This window comes from Cydia amplana, chromosome Z (assembly GCF_948474715.1).
Source record: "Cydia amplana chromosome Z, ilCydAmpl1.1, whole genome shotgun sequence".
In the NCBI taxonomy this organism is placed as follows: Eukaryota; Metazoa; Arthropoda; class Insecta; order Lepidoptera; family Tortricidae; genus Cydia; species Cydia amplana.
The window spans coordinates 29,354,652-29,378,669 of NC_086096.1; the positions used below are offsets into that span (position 1 = coordinate 29,354,652).

General features: G+C 37.4%; 1 protein-coding gene across 1 annotated transcript in view; it reads left to right on the forward strand.

Moving 5' to 3' along the window:
* The window catches only part of LOC134661498 (uncharacterized), an 87,532-nt gene extending 64,802 nt beyond the window's left edge, over window positions 1-22,730 (forward strand). Inside the window, exon 2 of the mRNA XM_063517608.1 lies at window positions 19,840-22,730. Within this exon, the coding sequence (XP_063373678.1) occupies window positions 20,210-21,991 (1,782 nt within the window). The 5' untranslated portion in view covers window positions 19,840-20,209 and the 3' untranslated portion in view covers window positions 21,992-22,730. The remainder of the gene's footprint in view (window positions 1-19,839) is intronic.
* The last annotated feature ends 1,288 nt before the right edge of the window (window positions 22,731-24,018 follow it).

Below are 24,018 nucleotides of genomic sequence, written 5' to 3' on the forward strand. Positions count from 1 at the left end.
AGAGGAGAAAGGAGTACAGTACGGTGTAATCCCTTGCGCCCAACACCGTCAAGCACACACACATACACACACTTGAAATTCTGGTGTATGTTATGTAAAAATTAATTACATTAATTATTTTATGGCATCTGTTTCAGAAGTGCTTGCCGTTTTAATAGAATTACTTATGTAATGAGGGAGCTAGGTATAGATGTGTAAATAATTGTAAATCTGCTCTTGTGATTTTATTGGGGAATAGGCTCTCCTCAAATGATAGCATTGAACACTTTATGAAGAACGTTTTTTCGATTACACTAAACTCAGCCATAAAGTGTGTCCTAGTACCCTTAATCGGTCTTAAATTATTTATTAACCATGTCACCAACTAATGAAAATCATTCATTACAGGATTAAGAAAAAGTAAAAAATTACTTTCAACTCTTAAAGATTTGTATTGATATATTTTTATTTTCACCACCTATTTAACCTGTTATGTGTTGTGTCAACCGTAAATCGTTTAGGAGTTAATATTGGTGGAAGAAAAACATCAAGGGGGAGTGATTCTTGTAATGGTTTTTCTCAATTTCATAATCATGGTTCCATCCAATAATTTTGGTAAATCCTTACTATGATAAATGAGAAAATAAGTGTTACTTAAAGGTGTAACCAGCAACACACTGCCAAGAGTTGCTTATAGTTGTTGTATTCGCCAATAATTGCATCTCATGCTATCCTTTGATTTCTTTGATATTCCTATAATAATTAGGTTTTATGTGGTATTTGGTGGTATAAATGAAAATACTTAAGTACCTATTAATAAATAATAATATAAAAAAAAAAAAAAAAAAAAAAATCAGCCTTTATACGTCCCACTGCTGGGCACAGGCCTCCTCTCATTCGCGAGAGGGCTCGGGCTATAGTCCCCACGCTAGCCCAATGCGGATTGGGGACTTCACATACACCTTTGAATTTCTTCGCAGATGTGTGCTATTAATAAATAAGGATCAAATTATTTTGGTTTCAACTATCTATAGGTACTATACGATAGACAGTTTGATGAAATGATATCACTAGATCTCTAAATAATGTTATAAACTAAATATACCTACATATATTCTGAAAACAGTTAATGATAACTAAAAAGGTACCTAATTTAAAATGAAATAATAAATCATTGTTAATCATTAATCAATGATTTCATTGTTCCCATACAAAGCCAAATCAAACTTTGAATACTTATCTCTAAACATCTACAAGTTAAAATTATCATTGAAGAAGTTTGTGCAGCGTAATAATAATTGGAAATTAAACGAACTTACCTGTAAGTGAAGTTCATTTCAATTATATTAGCTGCACAAACTTCGAAATGATAACCCATCCCACCCAGTACCCACGTTGTCCTGAGACAACCAGGGATTCGTGTACCTACCTATAATCCCTGTCAAAGTTATGGTAATATTGGCTTTGCTGAATTGGGGGCCAAGTTATTCCATCAATTGGCATATTCACTGCCAGCGTGAGCTACAAGCATAGCGGATACCATATGTTTTTTCCGCTTTGTAGCGATAAGTACCTAAGAATAGAGAACCCTAGCGGGCTACTGGCAGTGAAAGTGTTATGTCTTGGCTTGTTACTCTAAACTAAATGACATTTGACAGCTGACAGCGCGGGAACCGTTCAACGTAGGAGTTACGTTCATAAATCAGATACATATTTTTAATTTTGGCTTTGCCTCTCTGTAACATTCATGGAACAGGCTACATGATAAAGCGCGTACTACAAGTTAAAATTATCATTTCGAAGTTTGTGCAGCTAATATAATTGAAATGAACTTCACTTACAGGTAAGTTCGTTTAATTTCCAATTATTTTAATCATGGTAGGTTCACATCGTACATTAAACAATACGGATTAAAAAAAAATTAAATATAGGCTAGCTTCAATAACGTAATACATACAATACTCGTGATTCTGATTCAGTTAATCGACGCATATGATACAAACAACTCAGTTGTCAAATTTACTCTTCTTTAATTAAATATTTCAAATAAATCTAATATGTATTAATGTTTTATATTTTCCTAATACAGGGTGGCCAAATAAGAGGTATACACTTCATTTTTGAAATTTTATTCTATAAAACATAAAAAATATTAAGTATTACTTGTTAAATATAATATGTAGGGTCAGCAATTACACATGGAAAATAATGTCAGACAAATGTCCACCTCTAGCAGCATGGCAGATGCGAACCCTTTTCATCGCATTTTTCATCACTTTTTCACACATTTCTGGCGTTATCTCAGCGACAGTGTTTCGAATATTTTGTTTTAATTGCTGAAGGTTCGTTGGCCTATTAGCATAGACACGTCCCTTTAGATAGCCACACAGAAAAAAGTCAGGAGCTGTTAAATCAGGCGATCTTGGGGGCCAATCAATGTCACCGTTTCTCGAAATTAATCGACCGGGAAACGTTATTTTTAATGTTTCTATTGTTTTTAATGATTAAAACACGTTGTTCCGTCGTAAAACGCTCCATAATAAATTTGCCGTATCTACACAAACTAATTTTCATGCAATAACTGTCATATTTACCGCCAAAATAAAATGGCGGCAAAAAAGTTGTATACCTCTAAGTTGGCCACCCTGTATTATGTTATGAATAAATCTGAATATATGGTGTGTTCTAATGGTTGCCGAACCTCGGCTACCTACGATCACACTACACTACGAACATTAAATTATCTCATGTAATAAACAGAAAATTGGCTAACTAATTTGTGCGACCTGTAGGTATGTTGGTTTTTAAAGGATAATTCTATATAATGTGAACCGATTTCAACAATTTTTGGTTTATTTGAAAGAAAGTGTTTTTAGATCTCGTAAAAAATCCAAGTATTAGTATTATCAATTTATTTATTTATCATAAACAATTAAACACTTGCAAAGCAAAAAAAGTTTTCGAGATAGAGGTGTGATTATATTTTGCCTGTAATATTTAATAAAATAAAATAAAAATAAAAATAAAAAAATAAAAAAGCCTTTTATTTCTGGTTTTCATATCACGGATAAAATTAGTAACTTTACCTATGCTTAAATCTAAATTTCACCAGAACCCTCTTTGGAGGTATAGGCCTCTTCCAGCTTTTTCCATTTTGTGCGGTCTTGGGCCTCCCATATCCAATTGACCCCCGCTACTTTAATAATGTCGTCAGCCCAGCGTGCCAATGGCCGTCTTCTTTTTCTCTTGCCGTCTGGGCCTTTCCAGGCTGTCGTCTTTAAGGTCCACCTCTCGTCCTGAAGTCTGGCAACGTGGCCAGCCCATCTCCATTTTTGTTTCTGGGCGTGGCTTAGTGCATCTATAATCTTTGTTTTTCCTCTGATTATGGAATGCCTGGTCTTCTCAATTCTTCTTATTTTCAGCATACCCCTTTGGCATGAAACTATCATCCTTTTTGTCTTTGATGAGAACTTCCACGTTTGACATGCGTAGGTTAAGGTTGGGAGTAAGCACATGTCCATTATTTTCTTTTTGAGCTGAACAGATAGGTTGCTCTTTAAGGTTTATTTTAAGCTCCAAAACCTGTTCCAGGTGTTTTTGATTTTTCTCTCTATCTCTTGGTCATTTGATTTGGCATCGAAGCTTATTTGTTTCCCTAGGTACACATAATGATCAACATACTCTATCTGTTCAGACTCAATATATATAGGTTTTTTAATGCTATTTGACATTATTTTGGTTTTGGTAAAGTTGATTTCTAGCCCGACCTTTTTGCTCTCCACGTTTAGGGTGTTACACATGTGTTCTAGATTTGAGCTGCTGTTTGCGAATATGGCTAGGTCGTCGGCAAAACGGAGATGAGACAGGTTTTTTCCTCTGATGTTTATTCCGTGGGACCTCCAATCCAGCCCATTGAAGATTGATTCCAGTACTGCTATGAACAGTCTTGGGGAGAGTGGATCTCCCTGCCTTACCCCCCTTCTAATAGGAAATGCTGGACCAATGTTGTCCAATTTGATTCTGCTGGTACTGTTCTTATAAATGTTTTTTAGTATTTTTAGGTAAGTGTTATGTACCTGTTGATCTTTAAGTGCTTTCCAGATTGCGGGGTGAAGTATAGTGTCGAAAGCTTTCTTGTAGTCGATATAAGCAATGTACAGTGGTATGTTATATTCCTGGTGCTTTTCAATGATTTGCTCAGTCGCATGTATGTGGTCGACTGTTGAGAATCCCCGTCTGAAGCCGGCCTGCTCGATCGGTTGGTGTCTGTCTAAAGTGATGGCTAATCTTTTTTCTATTATTGTTGAGAAGAGTTTGTACAGATTAGGCATTAAGCTTATCGGTCTATAGTTACTGACGTCGTTAGGATTTCCTTTCTTATATAATAATATGACATTCGATTCTGTCCATTGTGTTGGTATCTCGGCAGTCCTTAGGATTAAATTAAATAGAAAAGATAGTGGAGTGCTTAGTAGGGAGCCTGCAGCTTTAATGGCTTCATTACACAGGTTGTCTGGGCCTGGGCTTTTGTCCAATTTGAGGCGTTGAATGGCTTTTAACACTTCTTTTTCCGTGATTTCTTCTACCTCTTCGTGTAGAGTGTTTATAACCTGCGGAGTGATAGCATTTTGAGTTGTTCTTGCGTCCATATCTTCACTTACGTCGTATAGCTCCCTGTAGAAGGTTGTAGCCATGTCTAGGACATCCTTGCGGTTTCGGGCAGTTTTCCCATGGGTTTTCAAGTTTTTTACCCAGGTTTTGTGGGACTGAAGCTCTTTATAAGCTTTCTTTAAGCTGCCCATTTTCATGAGGTGATTTTCTAGGGTTTTGAGTCTGTAATTTTTGTAGTCAATTTTAATGTATTTATTAGTAACTTTGTACAGCGCCTTCAGCTCATTTTTCATAGAGCGAGATTTTGGTTTAATTTTTTGCAGCTGTTGTCTGCGGGTCAGTAGAGCTTTTGTTCTGTCTGACAAAATTTGGCTTTCACAAGTCTTGTGTGTTTTATTTTTTATTTGTTGTAGGCTTGAGTGGATTGCGTTTGTCAGACTGTTATAATAATGTTGGACCGTGGCACATCCTTTGTGTTCTAGTAGGTCAGGTAAATATTTTGTTAGGTTGACTTTATATGTTTCAATATGTTCTGCGTTAGCTAATATTGATTTCATGTTCATTTTGTTAAAATGAGATCTGCTCTTTTTAATTTTTTGTAATTTAATCGATGCCCTGACCATTCTATGATCTGAGGGGTAGTTTATATTTAAGACCTCGACGTTTTGAAACATTTTGGGTTGGTTGGATAGTATGTAGTCAATTTCATTCTTTACATTGCCGTTTGGCGAGCGCCAGGTCCATTTGCATTTTGGTCTTTTCTTGTAATAAGTATTCATAACTGATAGCTTGTTCTCGAAAGCAAATTCCACCAGCATCTCGCCTCTTTCATTTCTCGTGCCGTAGCCGTGGTTTTTTATTATAAGTTTCTCTTCTGGTAGACCTTTGCCTATCTTGGCGTTAAAGTCACCCATTATTATCAAGTTTTTGTGGGCTGTTTCCACTACAGTGTTAAGGGATTCATAAAATTGTTGTATTTCAACGTTGCTTGCTGCCTCCGTCGGAGCGTACACCTGGACTACCGATAGTAGGTAGTTGTCAAAGTTTAGATTCAATAGAGCCACGCGTTCCGATATTCCTACAAAGTTTTCTAAATATTTCTTTAAGTGCTTTTTGAGGAGGAAGCCCACTCCATACCTGCCCGGCGTTTCACCCTTGTAGCACAGAATATAGTCCCGGTATTCATCTATTGATTCTCCTTGTCTTCTAACCTCGGCTAGTCCTATGATGTCATATTTGATTGTTTCTAATGCGTTTGTTAGCTCTAATAATCTTTCGTGGCTGGATAGCGTCCTTGTGTTGTATGTTGCTATGTAGAGTTTGTTATTATTTTTATTATCTTGCTTGGCTTGGTATTTCTTAGTTTTTTCTGGAAGGTGGTGGTCTTCTTCCCCCACGATGACCAGTCGGCTTGGGGGAGGTTTTCCGTTCGTTGGTTTGCATAAATTTGGGGTATTTTTTACAGTTTGTTTCCGGTTGCCGCTGGTCTTAATTCGTTTTTTGAGGCCTCCGAAAGTTGGTTTTGTCTTCCTCGTTCAACAAAATTAAGAATGTTGGGTTTAATGATGTCTTTTGCAGTTACTTTAGTTTTTGTTGATTCTGGGATGTTGCTTGTGATGACTTTCTTTTGAGTTGATGCTTTGGGTGAGTCGGACTCTTCCCTCTTCCTTTTGTCTCTGCTTTTATCTGTTTGTTTTTTAATTATCAGAGTGTCATATTTGATGAAGGCCATATTCCCTTTCTTCTTCTCATCCTCCACTTGTATTTGTAACTGTTTACGCTTTTCAAGTACATCTTTGGGGAAATCTTCTTTCACATATATTCCCTGCGGGAGTTTGGCTTTATTTTTAAGAATCAGATGTTTCTTCCAGGTGGATGTGATGGAAATGACAACTGGCCGGTTTTTGTTATTTATTTTCTTCCCAATTCTATATATGTTACTTATTTCTTGGCTGTCTAGATACGTTCCTGATTCAGTTATAGTGTCTTTCACAAAATCCACCAGTTCGGCTTCTGATTTCCCGATTTCCTCAATTCCGAACAGCACTAAGTTAAACTTTCGTTTTTCTTTTTCTATCGTATTAAGTTTTTTCTCTAAGGTGACTACTTTGGCTTTTAGTTCCGTATTTTCTTCTGTTATTTTTTTAATTCTTTTATCTATTGCCACCATAACCTTGTTTGTTACCGACTCGGTTATGTCGATAGTTTGCTGATTTAGTTTCTGCTCGAGACGTGACCACAGTTCTTCCATGTTGGAGAGAAATTCGAATTTGTTCTGGCAACACTGCGGTGGAGTGTCAAAGTGATACTACTTGTCAATTTGACGTCTGACACTTTCAGGTTAGGTTGGTAGCTTTGGTCGATACTGATACACCGGAAACTAATTACACTTTGAGGTTAAGTGGATGGGTTGAACTCTTCTTCTTTATTCCATAACTAATACGTAATATTTATGATAATGTTATTATTTTACATTTTCCTTCAAAACCATTTTTTTTTTCGGTGTCACCTTATGGGTTCCATTTGTACCTTTTTGGAACGGAACCCTTACTTAACTAATTTTGACTAATTAGCACGAACACATGTACATACATAAGTCCTAATTATTTTACTAACGCGAGTCTTTGTGCAGAGGTATTTATTTAGAATATAATTTATAAAATTATATAAGTAATAAAATCTTGTTTTAGCTGTCAGAACAACATATTTACTCACTTACGCGACATGGTTCACGTCATGACGGTTTGAATTCGATTACTGTCCGAATAAGTTTGTATTAAGTGACCGAGCGTTAGCAAAAGTCTCCGCTTCAGATTGAGGAAAAATACTTTCGTATGTCGGGATGTTCTCCTGTGCAGGTAGCATTTCCCAACCGATTCTCGTAAAATTTTGTGATGGTTCGGTAGTTAGATATATTTTTTCTGTCGTTTCCTTAAGAACTCGTATGGCACTTTAAGACCATTACTTTTAGAGTTTTCGCCACTATGTCATATAAACTAATTTGACTTAAATTAGACAGCAGAACCTCTATGGTTACCTAAAGTTATTCGGGTTTATCCATAAAATAACAACCACAAAAGGGAAACCTTAAAATTTCTTGGTAACGTTTGAAAGGAAACCGCTGTAAATAACAGTGATTAAAACACCATAAGAAAGTTCAGGTACGAGAAGGTTGTACACGTAAAACCAGAGCAAACCGGATCCAAATCGAAGGGAGACTTTGGTGTAACTGGACCACACCGTCTCGTATATCGCCCCTTAAGTCGAATAAGATTTTCTTTCGAACGCCGCAGCACCGCAGTTTCTCTTTTTTGTAAGTGCACCTGCGATGTAGGGCAATCTTGGTTATTTCGAAACTATATCGTGATTGACGCTTATCGGATTTTTTTATGATATGGGCCTATAACTGTGTATTAATTTATACTTACACTGTTAGCATTGAAAATTTTTAACAACAGACATCTTAAATGCATGGTTTTCTTTTAGGTACCTAATACCTATGTTAGATTTGCGTGTTCAATTACATTAAAACGTTAATAATGCCGTTGAAATTAAGTGTGTACTTTAATTGATATTGCTCACTTTCGGTAGATAAAACATAAATTAATATAGTTAATAGGTAAATGAACAACATAAGTTAAACAATAGTAAAACAAGTACTCGTATACAGGTACTACCAACACATACCAAGCAAAATAGGTATTAACTCTTTAACGCGTTACATATTTATAAAACAATTTATGTCTTGTGACATAAATTGTTTTATAAATATACGACTACGATTACGATTACGATTGTTCGTAACTCTCAAAAAGTACATTCCGTAAATATGTATATTTCGAACAAAAATGTTTATCATTAGTAGCGTCTGGCCACGAGTCGTCCAAGTTTCATTCGTTTAGTATAATTATCTAATAAACTAACATTTGAATTAAATAAATATGAAAAGGAAAGTCGTACTTAATCTCATTTAAGTATATGAACATTTTCATCCATTTTTTGTGTTGAACCGGTAAAATAAAAGGTCTGTTTTGCATTTTAGTAGGTATAACTGCCCGATTCGAACTTTGAGATACGTCAATTAATAGATCTAGAAACGATATGGATTAGATGTGTCAGTGTCAAACGTGACATTTTTGTTTAAAGAAACGTCATATTTGACACTGAGACTCTAATCCATATCGTTTCTAGATCTATTAATTGACGTATCTTAAAGTTCGAATTGGGCCGTAAGTAATGAGTTAACGTATGGCGATTCGCGACCGGCGAGCGTCCCGCCGCCCGCGCTCCTGCGTGGGAACTCGACCGGCGCGCCACTCCATACAGGCACTAAGCCATATTTTACATCAGAATTCGACGCACTCTAGTTGCAACGTGCGCGTAAGTAATCTACGCCATTAATGTCACGACTAGATTGTGAATCCTTGCTAGCAACTCTTACTCCACTACCTGTATACTGCAAACACTACAATCGACCTCTAGTGACATTTATTGGTATAAAGGTGTAAAATGATTTTGTTAGGTTAGGCAAACTGATAATACAGTACCTAGATACTCTGCATATGAAACTGGAGGTCCAGGGCTCGAATCCTGTTAAGGGTATATATTTTTATGTTTATCATGAATATTTGTTCCTGATTAATGGATGTTTTCCTACTTATAGGTACATGTGTCGAATATAACGTCATCTCGCACCTACCCACAACACAAGCCTTATAGATATAGAGCTTACTGTGTGGTGTATTTGTGTAAGATTCTCCTATGCATACTTATGTATTTATAAAATTCTTACCACTAGTAACGTTTAAAAGCGCTGAATTCTAAAATTGCACCCTTTGTAAAATACGTGTTCCCTGTGCTGAGATGCGAGTTGCGACTCTACGTCGTAATGTGCTAAGCAAATTCACTTGCAAGTCTTGTAACTATAATTTTGCTTCTACAATCTGCTATCTAACTTAAATATATACGTTTTACGGGCATAGCAATCTGGCATAAAATTGCAACAGAGAGATCAAAGGCTGGCCGATCAAGTGGTCATTTCGTCTTCTCTTCGCCGCGAAATGTCAAGGGTCGTCGTGATGCGAACTTCCGAGCGCAAGTGACGATAATCCGGTATGTGCCAGCTCTGCCAGCTCATCCGTTACAGAGCGCGTTTAGTTTTAGTACTACTTTATTTGTCACACATCTCCGACGATTTGTTATTTTAGAAGTCCGTTATATTACATCTTTTGATGTAAGTAAGTCCTAGCTGCGAATGTTGCAAGCGTTGCAATGTAGGTGCCTACGTATAGGTAAGATGTTTGTTAGTTACTAATAAATAAAACAGGTAAGTAAGGAATAAACTTGATTTGCTAATACACTTACATATTTAGATTATATTCATAAAATTACAAACTTTACATGTCAAAAATTAATACTTATATATAATTAGTCAATTACAATTCATTAATATAATAGTCATCAGTTAAAGTAAAATAAAACACAACACTATAACACACACAATAATATAAGATAATAGGAACAACATTTAGTTATTAACTTTTTATATTACCTACCTAGTATTTGGATACTTTTCTTTTACCAATAATATGCTAATGTCCCTCTTTACCGACCTGAGCTCACGTAGCCTTAGTGTAAGGCCTGAGTGGACGCTCGGAGCGGAACGTTCGGCGAGGCGTGCAGCGTGGCGTCGGGCTCACAAGGGATTTGAGCAGCGTGCACTAAGGCCGCTCATATACGCTTGCATTTGTTTAACATGCACGCCGCACGCCCCGCCCCGCTGCACGCCCAACATGAGCGTGCAACACTAAGTGTAAGGCCTGAGTGGACGCTCGAGTTGGTGGAAATCCCTTGTGAGCCCGACGCCACGCTGCACGCCTCGCCGAACGCTCCGCTCCGAGCGTCCACTCAGGCCTTATACTTAGTTTCTTTTAGGTATAGGTAAATGTATTTGTACCTACCTATAAAAGAGTCCAAGTGATTAAACTAATAACGACGACTTTACGTTTACACATTTTGTCTGTAGGGCGTGCACTATTATACTTACATACAAAAATATATAGGTACATCCTTAAAACATCACCTTCTCTTGTTCGTCAGTCGGTTAAAAATTATAATATATTAATTATAAAGAAAGCGTTGTTTTTTAAAGAACTTCCACCACTCCGATAAAAATATTCTCAATAACGTCGTTTTTTTTGCTAGGTAGGTACCTAATCATCAGCTACAACAACAAAGTAGGTACTGCATGAAATCACACATTTTTGTAGTTTTCACATGCAAATGGGCGTTTTTTTTTAAAGTTGACCCCTACACGTTTTTTTTCAAATTTGGGATTTTTTATGTTATTTCTACTCAGAATCACGAGCTCTTTCTATCCTAATAGGGTTTTTATTTCCATTCCGTCACCATTTTTCATAGACTTTGTATGGCGGTCGCGGAATGGAAAGATCGAAAAATGTACTTATGGAAATTTTGGGACACTTTTTTTCTCCTATTAGGATAGAAAGAGCTCGTGATTCTAAGTAGAAATAACATAAAAAATTCCAAATTTGAAAAAAAAGTGTAGGGCACAACTTTAAAAAAAAACGCCCAAATTTATTACTTCATCATCCTCGTCACCAACCCCGATGTAGGCTTCTCTGCTTGTCTTGGTCTTCTCTACCTACTACTAAACGTAAGTAGACCGGTATCGTAGAAATACATGAGAAATACTGATTTGTTGCCTGTATAAGCCTGTATATTATGCTGACTATGCTGCCTCTTCACAAAGTCTTGTCTGCAGTACACCTGCGCAACTCCGTATACCTTCGAAGTATAATTTTGAATCAACGTAAGAACAGCTTCTCGATTCAATAGCCAAGTCTATGTAAGACCGCCAATTAAATCCGTCGCATTGTCGTTGGCTGGTTATCGCGACGCGGATCGAAATCCAGCCAGCGCGGCTACGTGCGCGCCGCCCCTCTCCGCAAGTCCCCGCAGGGTCGGCCCGCGACACTATCGTAGCCATCGAGACTTTAGCGTTAATTGTTCGCTTATTTTTGCCGCTAATACATACCTACAAGGCAATTTGTAGGCTTCGTTCGATGGCTCTCAAAGATAAAGCCGGTCATTGTTGTGGCGATATCGAGGCCGTTTATTTCATGTTAATTAAAGATAACGAACCATATCTGATCTGTCTTATTTACTGATATTTGTCCATACATTAATAATAATCATCACAATTCTTAAAAATTACGACTACCTGGGTGTCGTCCACTTAAATTCACCGACATTATTAAACTGGACTCCCGCCTCTCCTATCTTCTAAGTTCGAATTCGAACGTTCCGGTCTGCCCAACTCCTGAGGGCCTACCGCGAACGACGTTCGACGTGTTTACTCTCCGTCGCACTTGTAAATTCGTACGTACGTAGGTGTGACAGGGAGGCAACACGTAGCTAGGCTTTCTGTTTAGTTAGGTGAGTGGATTTGCTCTTGGCAGTATCGGGGAACATCTAAAATACGTGTTCCATTGTCAATTGATAAACTAGGTATTGCAATGCCACGCGATCCAACGTAACTTACGTAACTGAGGCCAATCAACTCCATGTATATGTATATATGTATTTTCTATGACCAGACGAACGTCACGCCACCCGATCCCTGTGTGACAGAACGCGGTGTGTTACCTGCCGGTGGTGCCACCTGAGTCTGACGCCGCGCACACAGTGTGTTCTAGTCCAAACCCAATGCCATACACCCACAAGCAGAAAACATGATTGAAACGTGACAAAATTGCAAGCATTTTGTGTAGTCGCGTAATTGTAATATGTAGAGTCTACTTCGGATATAGAGGTGCTGTGGTGCTCGCAGTCGGGCCGGTGCCGCGTCGTGATCCAGTTGGCGGCTGTTCGCAGGCACTCGCGCAGCACTCTTTCGCAACGCCTCGTTAACCCACATGCATCGCAACCTACCCGCCTAGGCGCACCATCCATTGAATTAAACTAACCTTTATTAAGCGTCTGTCCAGGCCAGGAAAGCAGAGCAATAAATTATTACAAATTAAGATTTTTGAGCACCTCGCTCGTTTACTTACTTCTACTGCTAACTGCTACTACCTATATAACGCACAGTGCACATATTATTATATTTATTATATACCTAATAAGGTGGAGAAAAAAAAAGAAAAAACATTTTTATTTTATTTTTTATTCCTGTATTGGGGCGTTTTTTTGTTGTCCTCTACACTCTTTTTTTCAAATTTGGGATTTTTTATTTTATTTCTACTCAGAATCACGAGCTCTTTCTATCCTAATAGGAGAAAAAAAGTGTCCCAAAATTTCCATACATTGTTCGATCTTTCCATTTCGCGACCGCCATACAAAGTCAATGAAAAATGGCAACGGAATGGAAATAAAAACCTTAGGACACTTTTTTAGGGTTCCGTACCCAAAGGGTAAAAACGGGACCCTATTACTAAGACTCCGCTGTCCGTCCGTCCTCTACTCAGAATCACTAGCTCTTTCTATCCTAATAGGAGAAAAAAAGTGTCCCAAAATTTCCATACATTTTTCGATCTTTCCACGCCGCGACCGCCATACAAAGAAAAATGGTGACGTAATGGAAATAAAAACCTTAGGATACTTTTTTTCTCCTATTAGGATAGAAAGAGCTCGTGATTTTGAGTAGAAATAACATAAAAAATCCCAAATTTAAAAAAAAGTGTAGGGGACAACAAAAAAAAAAAGCGCCCATTGACCATCTGTAACTTCAGAGGTTATTTATTATTAAGTATGCAAAATAATCACCGAGAACTCCCTAGGGCGTATAGCTTTTTTATTATGTCACTAATTCATACGAACCAAGTAAGTAGGTATAACTGAGTTTTATTAAATTATTATGTTATTAAATTATAAACGTCAGTACGTTTATAATTTAATATTTTTGTTTATGTTTAAAAATATTTAATTTGAGTGATTTAATAGCCGATTATAATGTTTTTTTAATCGTGGCTTAATGCCGGGTCTGTGAATCATCACCATCGTCTCGAATATTTCATTTGGGGGGTAAGTCCCCCACGTTGCACAATGTACTAGTACGTCGATTAAAATAAATAATTACACACACACACATAACATCATATACCTACCTAAGTATAAAAAGTAAAAAGCATCAAAATAAATATATTTTACTGTTATATTAGACTACAGTCGACTACGTTTAAATTATCCCTAAGGACTAAATAAGACAAGAGAATCCACGTGTTGAATAATTTGACCTAGATCAGCGAAACAAGTTCTACGGCTCGAAACCAACCGAAAGTTTTGTTCAATCGTTCATTCAACTGAAAAACATTTTTACAACTTGAATTTTATGCACGAGTGGGGAAATTTTGAGCCATAAACGCTCAGATTACGCATTTCGTTGCGTTATTGGTAATAACACGCTGATAATTAAAATAAATTCAAGGTTTATTATTAAAGTACAGCTTAGCAATTACCTATAACCAGTGTATATATATATTTAGAGCTCTATTACTGTTGCAAAGTATCTCGGAGGGTTAGGAAAGACAACAGTTTAGTGCAAGTATTATGATGTAAATTTAAGTATCAATATAACAAAGGATTAAAAGTAATAACTTAACAAAGAGAAAATTACGTATATCACTTAAATTTGCATTATGAATAATAACAACTGTTGCCATGAAATGACATATCAAAGTAGGTATAATAAACGAATCATGTAAGTGGTGTGAAGTGAACATCGTAGGCTTATTTAGTAACATGTTTCAATATTACAAATTGATCTATGTACTTATAGATAATTTTGATATTATCCAAGAGTTAACTGCGAATCGAATTCACGATCCCCGGCTTGGGAGCCGCGCACCTTAACGCCTGGCTTGACTTTGCCTTTGAACCAGGATTCGAACCTTCGAGCTCCGGATGGAAAGTTGGACGCCTGGGGGCCGATTTTTGAATTTCCACCGCTCAATTTCGTGTATTTCGGTGAATAATATCTCCACTACTAGGCATTTAAATTCTACTAATAGAATTGGAATCGAGTGGTTCATACCACTAGATTCCAAATTTCTATCGCTCGTCTTTAAAAAATCAGCATTTCACCGTTTTCCACCAATTTTCGAGTGACGAAATCGAGCGATCGAAATACAAAAATCGGCCCCCTGAACCACTGTGCTACCACCCCTTTTATTGCCGAATATTTAAGTAGAAGTAGGTACATCATTTGCAATGCAGAAACGTAATTTTGTGGTGATACCCTTCAAGGACCTAACAAGCCGATTCTACTTTTAGTTATTAGATCTGTTTCCAATTGTGATAATTGTACTGATATGTGTCGCTTAACTTCAAACTCGGGTAAATCCATTCGACTCTCAGTAAATATCTACCCCATATTATATCAAATATTACCTTTTCTTAATACCGTAGAATGGGTTGAGTAGGGTCAAAACTGAAATTCAAACCTCGATAACATTTTATTTTTACATATGAAAACTGAATGGTGTATATAATAAGTGTTCCGGACGTTTGTATTTTAGTTTTTATTTTATTTTGGGTAGTTCTATTTCGTAACTTTGACGATAAAGAGGAAAACCCACCTCACCCCGTAGTGCCTCGTATTTGGGGTGAGAGGGGTTTTCATACTATATTTTTTACATTCATATATTTTTTTTATTATGCGTATTACTATAGCTCCATTTAAATTGGAATACATTATTTTTGTAGCAGTAGCCTTAAAATCCCTTCTCACCCCTCTCTCAAACCTTCTCTCCCCATTCATAACCCACCTCTCCCCGCGAAACCTACACACACCCCGTTTTACGGTACCAAAATCGCATAATCTGACATATGGATTTACCAGAGTTAGCTAAGCGACTCATATGATGATAGTAATCTGTCAGTGTCAATAGAGACGTTTTTGGTGGAAGAAATGTTAGATTTCACACTTACAGGTCAGTATATATCAGTATCATATTGAAAACAGATCTTATAAGTCTTATAACAAACTAGAATTGGCCTCATGGCCTGTAAATGGATTTGCAGCTTATAGGCATGACGATTTCATCTGTCGTCTTTTGCGGTTTGCATGCATTCGTTAACGCGCGACTATTTAATATCAGAAATGTATTTTACTATAAAAACTTGCACTACATTATTTTATTACTCTTACACATTGTAACAATAGCGAATATGTTAAAGAATTCGATATTGATGACCGCGATGAACGAGTGGTTTGATCTGATTTATATTTTATATAATATTAACATCGACTGCACCGAGAACTAAATCGTGAGCGTTCATAATTTATTGCCATTATCTGTTCCAGACTACACATTTCAATCGGCATTTATAAGTTTAGTTAGTAGGTGCTATTACTATTCCGAATTCCTAGAAAAACCACTTGGTCGACCTTGTTATGGGCAAAGTAGGTACCGACGTCGGGTACTGTACGACCGACTGTCGCTTGCTCCGTTTTCCATACCTACAAGTTTGTTGTTTTGTTTTAAATACTTTTTATTAAAAAAACTGTTAAAGTATATCTAATTAGAAAACGTTAAGTTGAGAAATGTCCTTCATCTTTTCTTAAATTAGTTAATTTGTCAAACATCTGCTTCTACAAAAGCTACTCGGGGCTCGATTCGGATTTTGAATATCTCGATATTCTTGAACGATTTCCACAAGACACGACTTTAGAGATCCAATTGACATCTAATAGATATCTAACTCTATCTAACGTAAAAGTGACATTGGTTGCCCGAATTGCGCTGCAAAAGAGAACTAGTTGATATCTAAACTATAACGTATCTAGAATGGATCTAGTACGTGTCGTCTCTTGTGAATATCTTGAAGTTCGAATACGGCAGACGTACCTACCCAGCTACCTAGGTAACTATAGCCTCGTCGCCGCTTGTATTTTTTTTTTAAGTAGGATTAGACATCAACGCGCTGTGCTTTTTACATTTATATATGTCACCGTAAAATTGTAAACACTCGTCATATTATAATCTCGCTAGTTACATTATAAACTGACGGTAGGGAGATTATAATCTAACCTAACCTAACCTAACCTACGTTAGATTATAAACTAACGGGTTCACAATCTTACGGTGTCATATATTTAGTTTCACCTTTCTGTTATCTGTCTGTAATCCAATATCCTATGTTACATTTATCCCTTTTTCCGGTATACTTACCTACGTATTATTAACATATCCGGTATTAGTAAGAAACCCGCTGAGGCGGGAAAGCCGCCTTAGGAATTTAATAAAACACAAATACAATATTAATTAACTCATGATTTTATTGTTAGAAACATACATGCGTATTTTCATTTTAATTATAGGATATCAATGCGATCTGGAACATCTGGATTAGATATGGATCGGATCTGTCAGAGTCAAAAGTGACGTTTTTGGTTGAAGAAATGTCCCTTTTGGCGCTGACAGATCCGATCGACATCTAATCCAGATCGAATTCATATCCTATAATTAAAATTAAAATACGCCTGTTAATATATATAAACTTTAAAATATATAAAGAAACTGTAAAAATAAAACGAAGCAAAAATGTCAATGAATATAAAGGCATTATCAACCTCTAGAGATTGCTACTGCAGACGTTTTTAGTGACGAGTTTAGGGACTTTTTTAGTTTGACTAGATGTATAATGGCCGCGTAGGTATTTTACGTTACTGCCGCCAATTAAAGATTTGTTTCACAGCCTAATGAAGGCTATCGCCGTGTGTTCATTGACGAGTATTATAATTACAACTACCAACTACTATAATTATATCTACCTGCAATTAGACGTATGCCTAAATTGACATGCGCCGTGTTGTTTTGCTAAACCTTTTAAATGCCCTCTCCTGCACTGGACTGGAGCTATGCGATAGGTACTTTACTATTAGGTAGCTCACAGGTTTCTCTGAAAAATAACGCATAAGAAACACACACCACGCAAACGTTTCTAGTATTTAAATGGACGCAGTTAATTAAATATTAATTAGCCAAAAAGTGTTACACTATCGAAACTTAAACAAATTAGTTTATTTGAGAGAAGCATTTAAATAGCATTTGCTTTTCCTTCACTCTGCTCCTCAAACTAAAAGGCAATGCGTTTTGATAATATTTACAGCCTTAATTAATGATAACAAAAAAAAAATACAACTTAACACGCTGGAGCTCGAGGTGCGGCGTTTTACCATTTTGAAGACATTATTAATTACTATAGTGTCTACCTCATGTCTCATGTGAATATAGGTTATGGTCTTTATGTATCATGATCTAATACAACAGTCAGAAGAAACTGAAAACGATAGAAAACATTGGTTTTGAAATAAAGTTGAACATAATATGATCATAAGTGTCTCAAGTATCGGACTAAGTATATTCGTGGCGTTAGTAATATTTGGTTAAATAGCAGCACGTCACATATCAGCTGTCGCAAGCTGACACCGCGCTGTTTCGGTCCGCGGCCCGGCTCCGGTTCGTGCCGTGTCGTTTGACAGCCTTTCTCACTTTACATCTCCTACTGATCAATTTAACAGTAAAACTATTGCAGTTCGCTACTTATTGTACATATCGTAACAAGATAGATACCTAAACCACAGCCTAAACTATATCACGTTTATATTTTTTTAATAGTATTGGTTTTAGGCATTAGTACAAAAACAATACTTATGGCATTTATAAGTTTTTATGTTCAACAAGCAGACAGTCGTTTAAATATTGCTTGTAAAAGTGTTTCTGTTCTAATATTTCAATTTTGTAATCTATTAAGTTTAAAGCCATAATAGCTGATATACCTACCTACCTTTGTAAAATTTCTTGGTTGTTGTTGTGATTTAACCAAAGCACATAAAAAAATAGATTGAGCATGTCTCTTTCATATTAACGTGATTACTAAACCATGTGATTGATGAATGATAAACAAATTCAATTCGTCATATCAGTAAACGCTAAGTTAAGGTTCAGAAAACGGATTAAAAAAAAAAGTCGTGACGCTTTTTGGGTCATAATACGGCTGCCATAAAACATGAAAATTATTTCTAAATTTAAGCAATATTACGCTTGATGGGGAGGCAGCGATAATTTTTATTATTTTTAAAACACAAAAAATAAAATTAAAAAACATGATATCTGCGCTCTCGGTCCTGCATTTCCATCTCGCGCAGTTTTGACTGATGCCAGAATGATGGAAAATGGACACGGTTACACGATCAGTCCAGACTGACAACAGACTACGACACAGTCGCAGTTTGGACACTAGTCAAATAGTCTAATTATGGTGACCGACGCGAGAATGACACAAACAGGTTACACGATCAGTCTCCTATCAGTTTTCTGTCATTCAAAATGGACTGACGAATATTATCTAAAATATTTAATTTTCATCAGTCCAGACCATCAGTCCGAGTGTTACCCGATAATTGTCTCGTCATTCTGACCAGAATGATGGATTGAACTGACGCCAGAATTAGCGTGTAACCGATGTCTTAGAGTTGTTTCACTCATTTAATAATTTAGCTGAAGTGCTCCTGAGGTCCTAGCCAAGATGACGATAGTTTGCAAAAAACGAAACGAAACACTATTGTCTCTCTATCACTCTTCCATAATGGCCCGATAGAGACAGATACAGAAACAGTCCCCCGATACTCGAACGCACCCCGACTTAGTAATAGTGCCGCCACGATAGCGGCGTGACTGGCTCGCCCCGGTTTGCTACAGGATCTAAAATCGTGAACCAACAACTTAAAATCATTCAACATTCTAAATACTGATACACTGTCCTATCAACGATGCCACCGTTAACGGCTTTGATACAATAGGCAATTTTTAACTGCCTGGCATATGATTAACTTACTGATACTTACTTGATACTTTTGTAGGCATTTACGATCGCGTATAACTTAATACAGGGTGTAATCTAAAACGTGATACAAGATAATCAAACCTGAATCTTTTCATGATTTTGAACAACTTTTACTATGGGGTTAATTTTGTAATATTAAAAAAAATTGAGCTGTTCCATAGAAATGGTCAAGGAGAGGTAGACAAAAATGTATGGCAAAGATTTTTTTTATTGGTAATTTACAAAGTTGACCCCATAGTAAAAGTTGTTCAAAATCATGAAAAGATTCAGGTTTGATTATCTTGTATCACGTTTTAGATTACACCCTGTATAATATAAATGTACATAACATTATGTTTTGCAAGCGATTGTTCAAATATAAATTCTTTTTTTTTTCAGATTAAACCACACCTTCGCTCGAAATACTGGAATCATGGCAAACACTACCGAGCTCTTCACTGCCGCCACTGAGAGCCGTGTGTACTGAGTGGTTGCTAGGCAAGGCTTAGGCTTGGAGTAAATAATGGGAAAAAGGAATGTACGGATCAAGTTCGCACACTCCATTGGTCCACCCATTACGTTGAGCAAGTTGGACAAGCTCGAGTAGCCGCGCGCCGCTCCCGAACCGCACACTGCACTTTCAGTTACCGACGCACTAGCGACAGCCAATAAAGTACAAGTCATACCTGGTTAGAATTCACATACATATTTAAAAGTAGATTTATTTATTGTAGTACAAAGACAAACCTGAACAATCAAGGTGTTATACATGCAACAAACCTGTGAAAAGACGACTGCCGAGTCGTCTCCCTCGGTTACAGTAATCGAATCGGTAGTCATGACGGCCACTGCCCCAGAATTGTCAAAATCAGATTTTTTTGACTTCGTGACATCGAACGAAGTAACAGACGCCCAGTATAAGCAACAGATGCGTTCGGTGAACGTGTTTATGGAATCACCTGACTCCCGTTCTAACCCGTTGTTGTCGGAGGAGCCCAAAGAGCAGAACAACAACAGCCTGCTGGCGGTGACGAGTGCGCCCTCGCCGGCGCCCGCAGCCGCCATGCCCGCCGCCTCCACCACGCTGCAAAGCTTCGACTCCATCTGGAATGTAGATCGCGACCGGGACCGCCTCGAGACCGCGATGTTAGAGGATCTCAATAAATACTACTGGAACCAGGACAGCGAGATAAACAGCGCGCACCCATGTACTGACACCGCTATTTCTAATAAACTTATCAGTAACAATACGGATGGACAAATATACACCCTAACAGTACTCAACCAAGATATACATGAATCAAGTACCAACAGGTATTGGACCAAGGAAGAAGACGTTTCTATGTCCAGCCCTACCGATATAGATAATAACTCCTCCTTAGATCTTGAATCCATACTAAATATGAACGGATTTCCAAATGATTTTAATCAAGATTCCTTGAGTTCTAATGTGCTTCCGAAAGTTGAAAGCTATAGCTACGAAGAAAGTGAAACGGAAAGTCAGAACCCAGATTTAGCCTCAAGTGATCTAGTTAAAGTGGAACCCTTTAGTTATGAAGACAACGATTTTCAGTCTAACGATAAAAGGGACGACTCTCGTAGTTCTGTAATTGGCACACCTCTATTAGAAAGTTCTGTTGAATTTAACAATAATAACAATGATTGGAAGCTAACCGATCAAAATACCGACACAAATGAATCTCTATTAAGAAGTGCATTACAGGGAAAAGCTTTCATTAGATATAGTACGGTACAAAAGAAACTGGACGCAACAACAGAATTGAAAAGAGTTATAATTAACAACAATAATAAATCTGACGTTCCTTCCATGTACCACGACAGCAAAGACGGCGACACCGAGCTGTTGATCCACACACCAACAGGGAACGTCAACATTTCCATCTTACTAGAAGATCCTAATACGGCAGTTATCACGAACGGTGACAACCCGACGTCGACACAAAGTGTGGATGACATTATATTGTCACAACTGGATGCCAATTACCCAGAAGACTATGAAAAGCTAAAGAGGATAGCGACAGAACTAGGTGAGTCTGTACAGCCGTTCTGCACGGTAGAGCCACTAGAACCGGCGCGTGGCGTATACAACATCCACCACGTTAACGGCGATATTGTGACCATGATTCCCGCGGGCGAGGTGCAGCTGCCGCACATGCAGCTGGTAACGGCTTCGCCCGCCGTCACCAGCACCAAGACGGTCAGCAAGAAGTATAAACGTATCGCAAACAAGAGCTCGCCGCCCGCGGTACAGCCGCAAACAGGTACGGCCATTCAGCCCGCCACATCCACTTCGAACGGCGTGCGCAAAGAGCGGTCATTGCACTACTGCTCCATCTGCTCAAAGGGCTTCAAGGACAAATACTCTGTAAATGTGCACGTACGCACGCACACGGGCGAGAAGCCCTTCTCGTGCTCGCTGTGCGGCAAGAGTTTCCGTCAGAAGGCGCATCTCGCAAAGCACTACCAGACACACATCGCGCAGAAAAGTGCCGCGGCCAACGGCCAGCCAAAGCCCGCCAAGCAGCGGTAACCGCCCTCATATTATTGCTACACTAATCGTACATCGATCTTTTACGTTAATAGTCAATAGAACTTTGTCACAGTGATAACAATAGTATTTTTAAGCAAATACCTAAAGGCTGAAACATCACAGATGAATTTGGTAAGGTGCTAAAGTAAAATAGTAATTATCTCAAAGAATGGCAGTTATAAAATATTGAATAAATATGAAGGAAGTCCGTAGCCTTCATTTTTGTTAATTTGTATGTATTTCCGTCCGTTACCGAACACACGTCTAGCTTTAGCTAAGGACAGGTACTATTAAGTTTAATTATGAGATTATCATAAAATCTAAGTACATTCCGTATTTATTAGTCATATAGCTACATTTATTTTAATGTAACGTTAAAGTCATACGTAGGTATGTTTGTATTTTTTATTTGCACACAGTTTGGTTTCTGACGGTTCAGGGATATTTTTTAACTTTTTTGAATTAACCATCCCCTCTAGCATTTTAATAGGTAAGAGGCAAAGGTGTTTGACGCGCGTACTGAGATGACTGCACGGCGCCGAGCCGCGCGGCAATTTCTCTCTCATCGTGAGACCAACTAAACTTTCTAAAAAAAAAACAGAGTAAAAGATTGAGCGAAATAGCTGAGTACCATCTTTCACTGCTCGACTATCGTATCTCAATCTCATCGCTATCCTTTCAGATTGGTGGGCGGTGTTATTTTGTGAAGAGGCATACGTACTAAAACAAAGTAAAAAGCATTCGCATCTTTTAAGGGCGGAAATAGTTTGATAACATACAAATGTGCGAGTTAATTCCACAAAGCTAAATACATAGTAGGTCTGTCACGGTTGGATTCTCTGACTAAAGAATATCTTAAATCAATGTCACTAGCTTGAAGTTTAAACTAGTAACCTTGCTATATGGTTATGTACATGATAAGATCATGTTTGTTCGGTAGAAAATCGAAAAAAAAAATTGAAGTTACTGTCCTCTAAACGCATTGTCCATCATTAATATTGCGCTGGGCAACTTTAAAATCACTATTATAATTGCAGGCAGGCAGATTCGTTATCATTATCTATTTCAGGTCGTTTCAAAAAACAAAACAAGCACATTATTGTTATTTATTACATATGTCAGAGCGCCCTAATGGCAGGCACTGCGACGGCCGGTTATTTGAGCGTCGCTGTCGGACGCCACTCGCTCGAGCGGGCTCTCATTCCCAATTACATCTTTCACCTCTTACTGGGAGAGGCCTGATTACTCCCAGATTGCTATAAACTTGAACAACAAGCGGTATTTCAATGTCGGTCTTTAAAATTGTGCTCCCTTTCTCGTGTAATAAATTGGCCTTCCTTTCTTTGTTAAGAGGTCTATACTGTTTCATTCTATTCCACAGACAATGTATATCTCTTGTAAATATATGTAGGTACCTATTTACTATACTATACCTAAGTCTTATAGTGTTGTACAAAGATCTCATCAGGAGCTGTAGTCTAAAAAACTCTCACGCATCTAACTCTAAGTCGCGAGAGAGATACAGGGGAGTGATGTCAAAATGACATCAAATTGACATAAATTTGTAAGTTCGAATGGGCTACTGCTCTGATGACTTTAAGAGGTTCAAGCAATAGGCTGTTGAAAAATAGTTAAGTTTAAGGGTTAGAGCTACCGGTAAATATTTTTTTTATTAAAGGGTATTGATATTTAATTACGAGTAAAACTTTGCACGCAAGTACTATATTATTGCCTGGGTAAATAAAAACAAATAAAACACAATTTCGTGTATTATAATATTTAATGTTGTAGAGCAATTCCAGTTCATAATTAATTACACTTTCACTGTTTTACTAATTTAGATCTAATAGAGCTTTCTAAAGCTACTTTTAACGAATCCGTTTTAAAATTATTTACTTATCTAAAATCACAGATGGATTTTGTGTTCGTTAAAAGATTAGTCAGCGTTTTTGGGAAAGCGCAAATAGTTTTTTGTTCAGTAACCACAACAGGAAATGGATCTTTTTAAATAAAATGAAGAATGACGC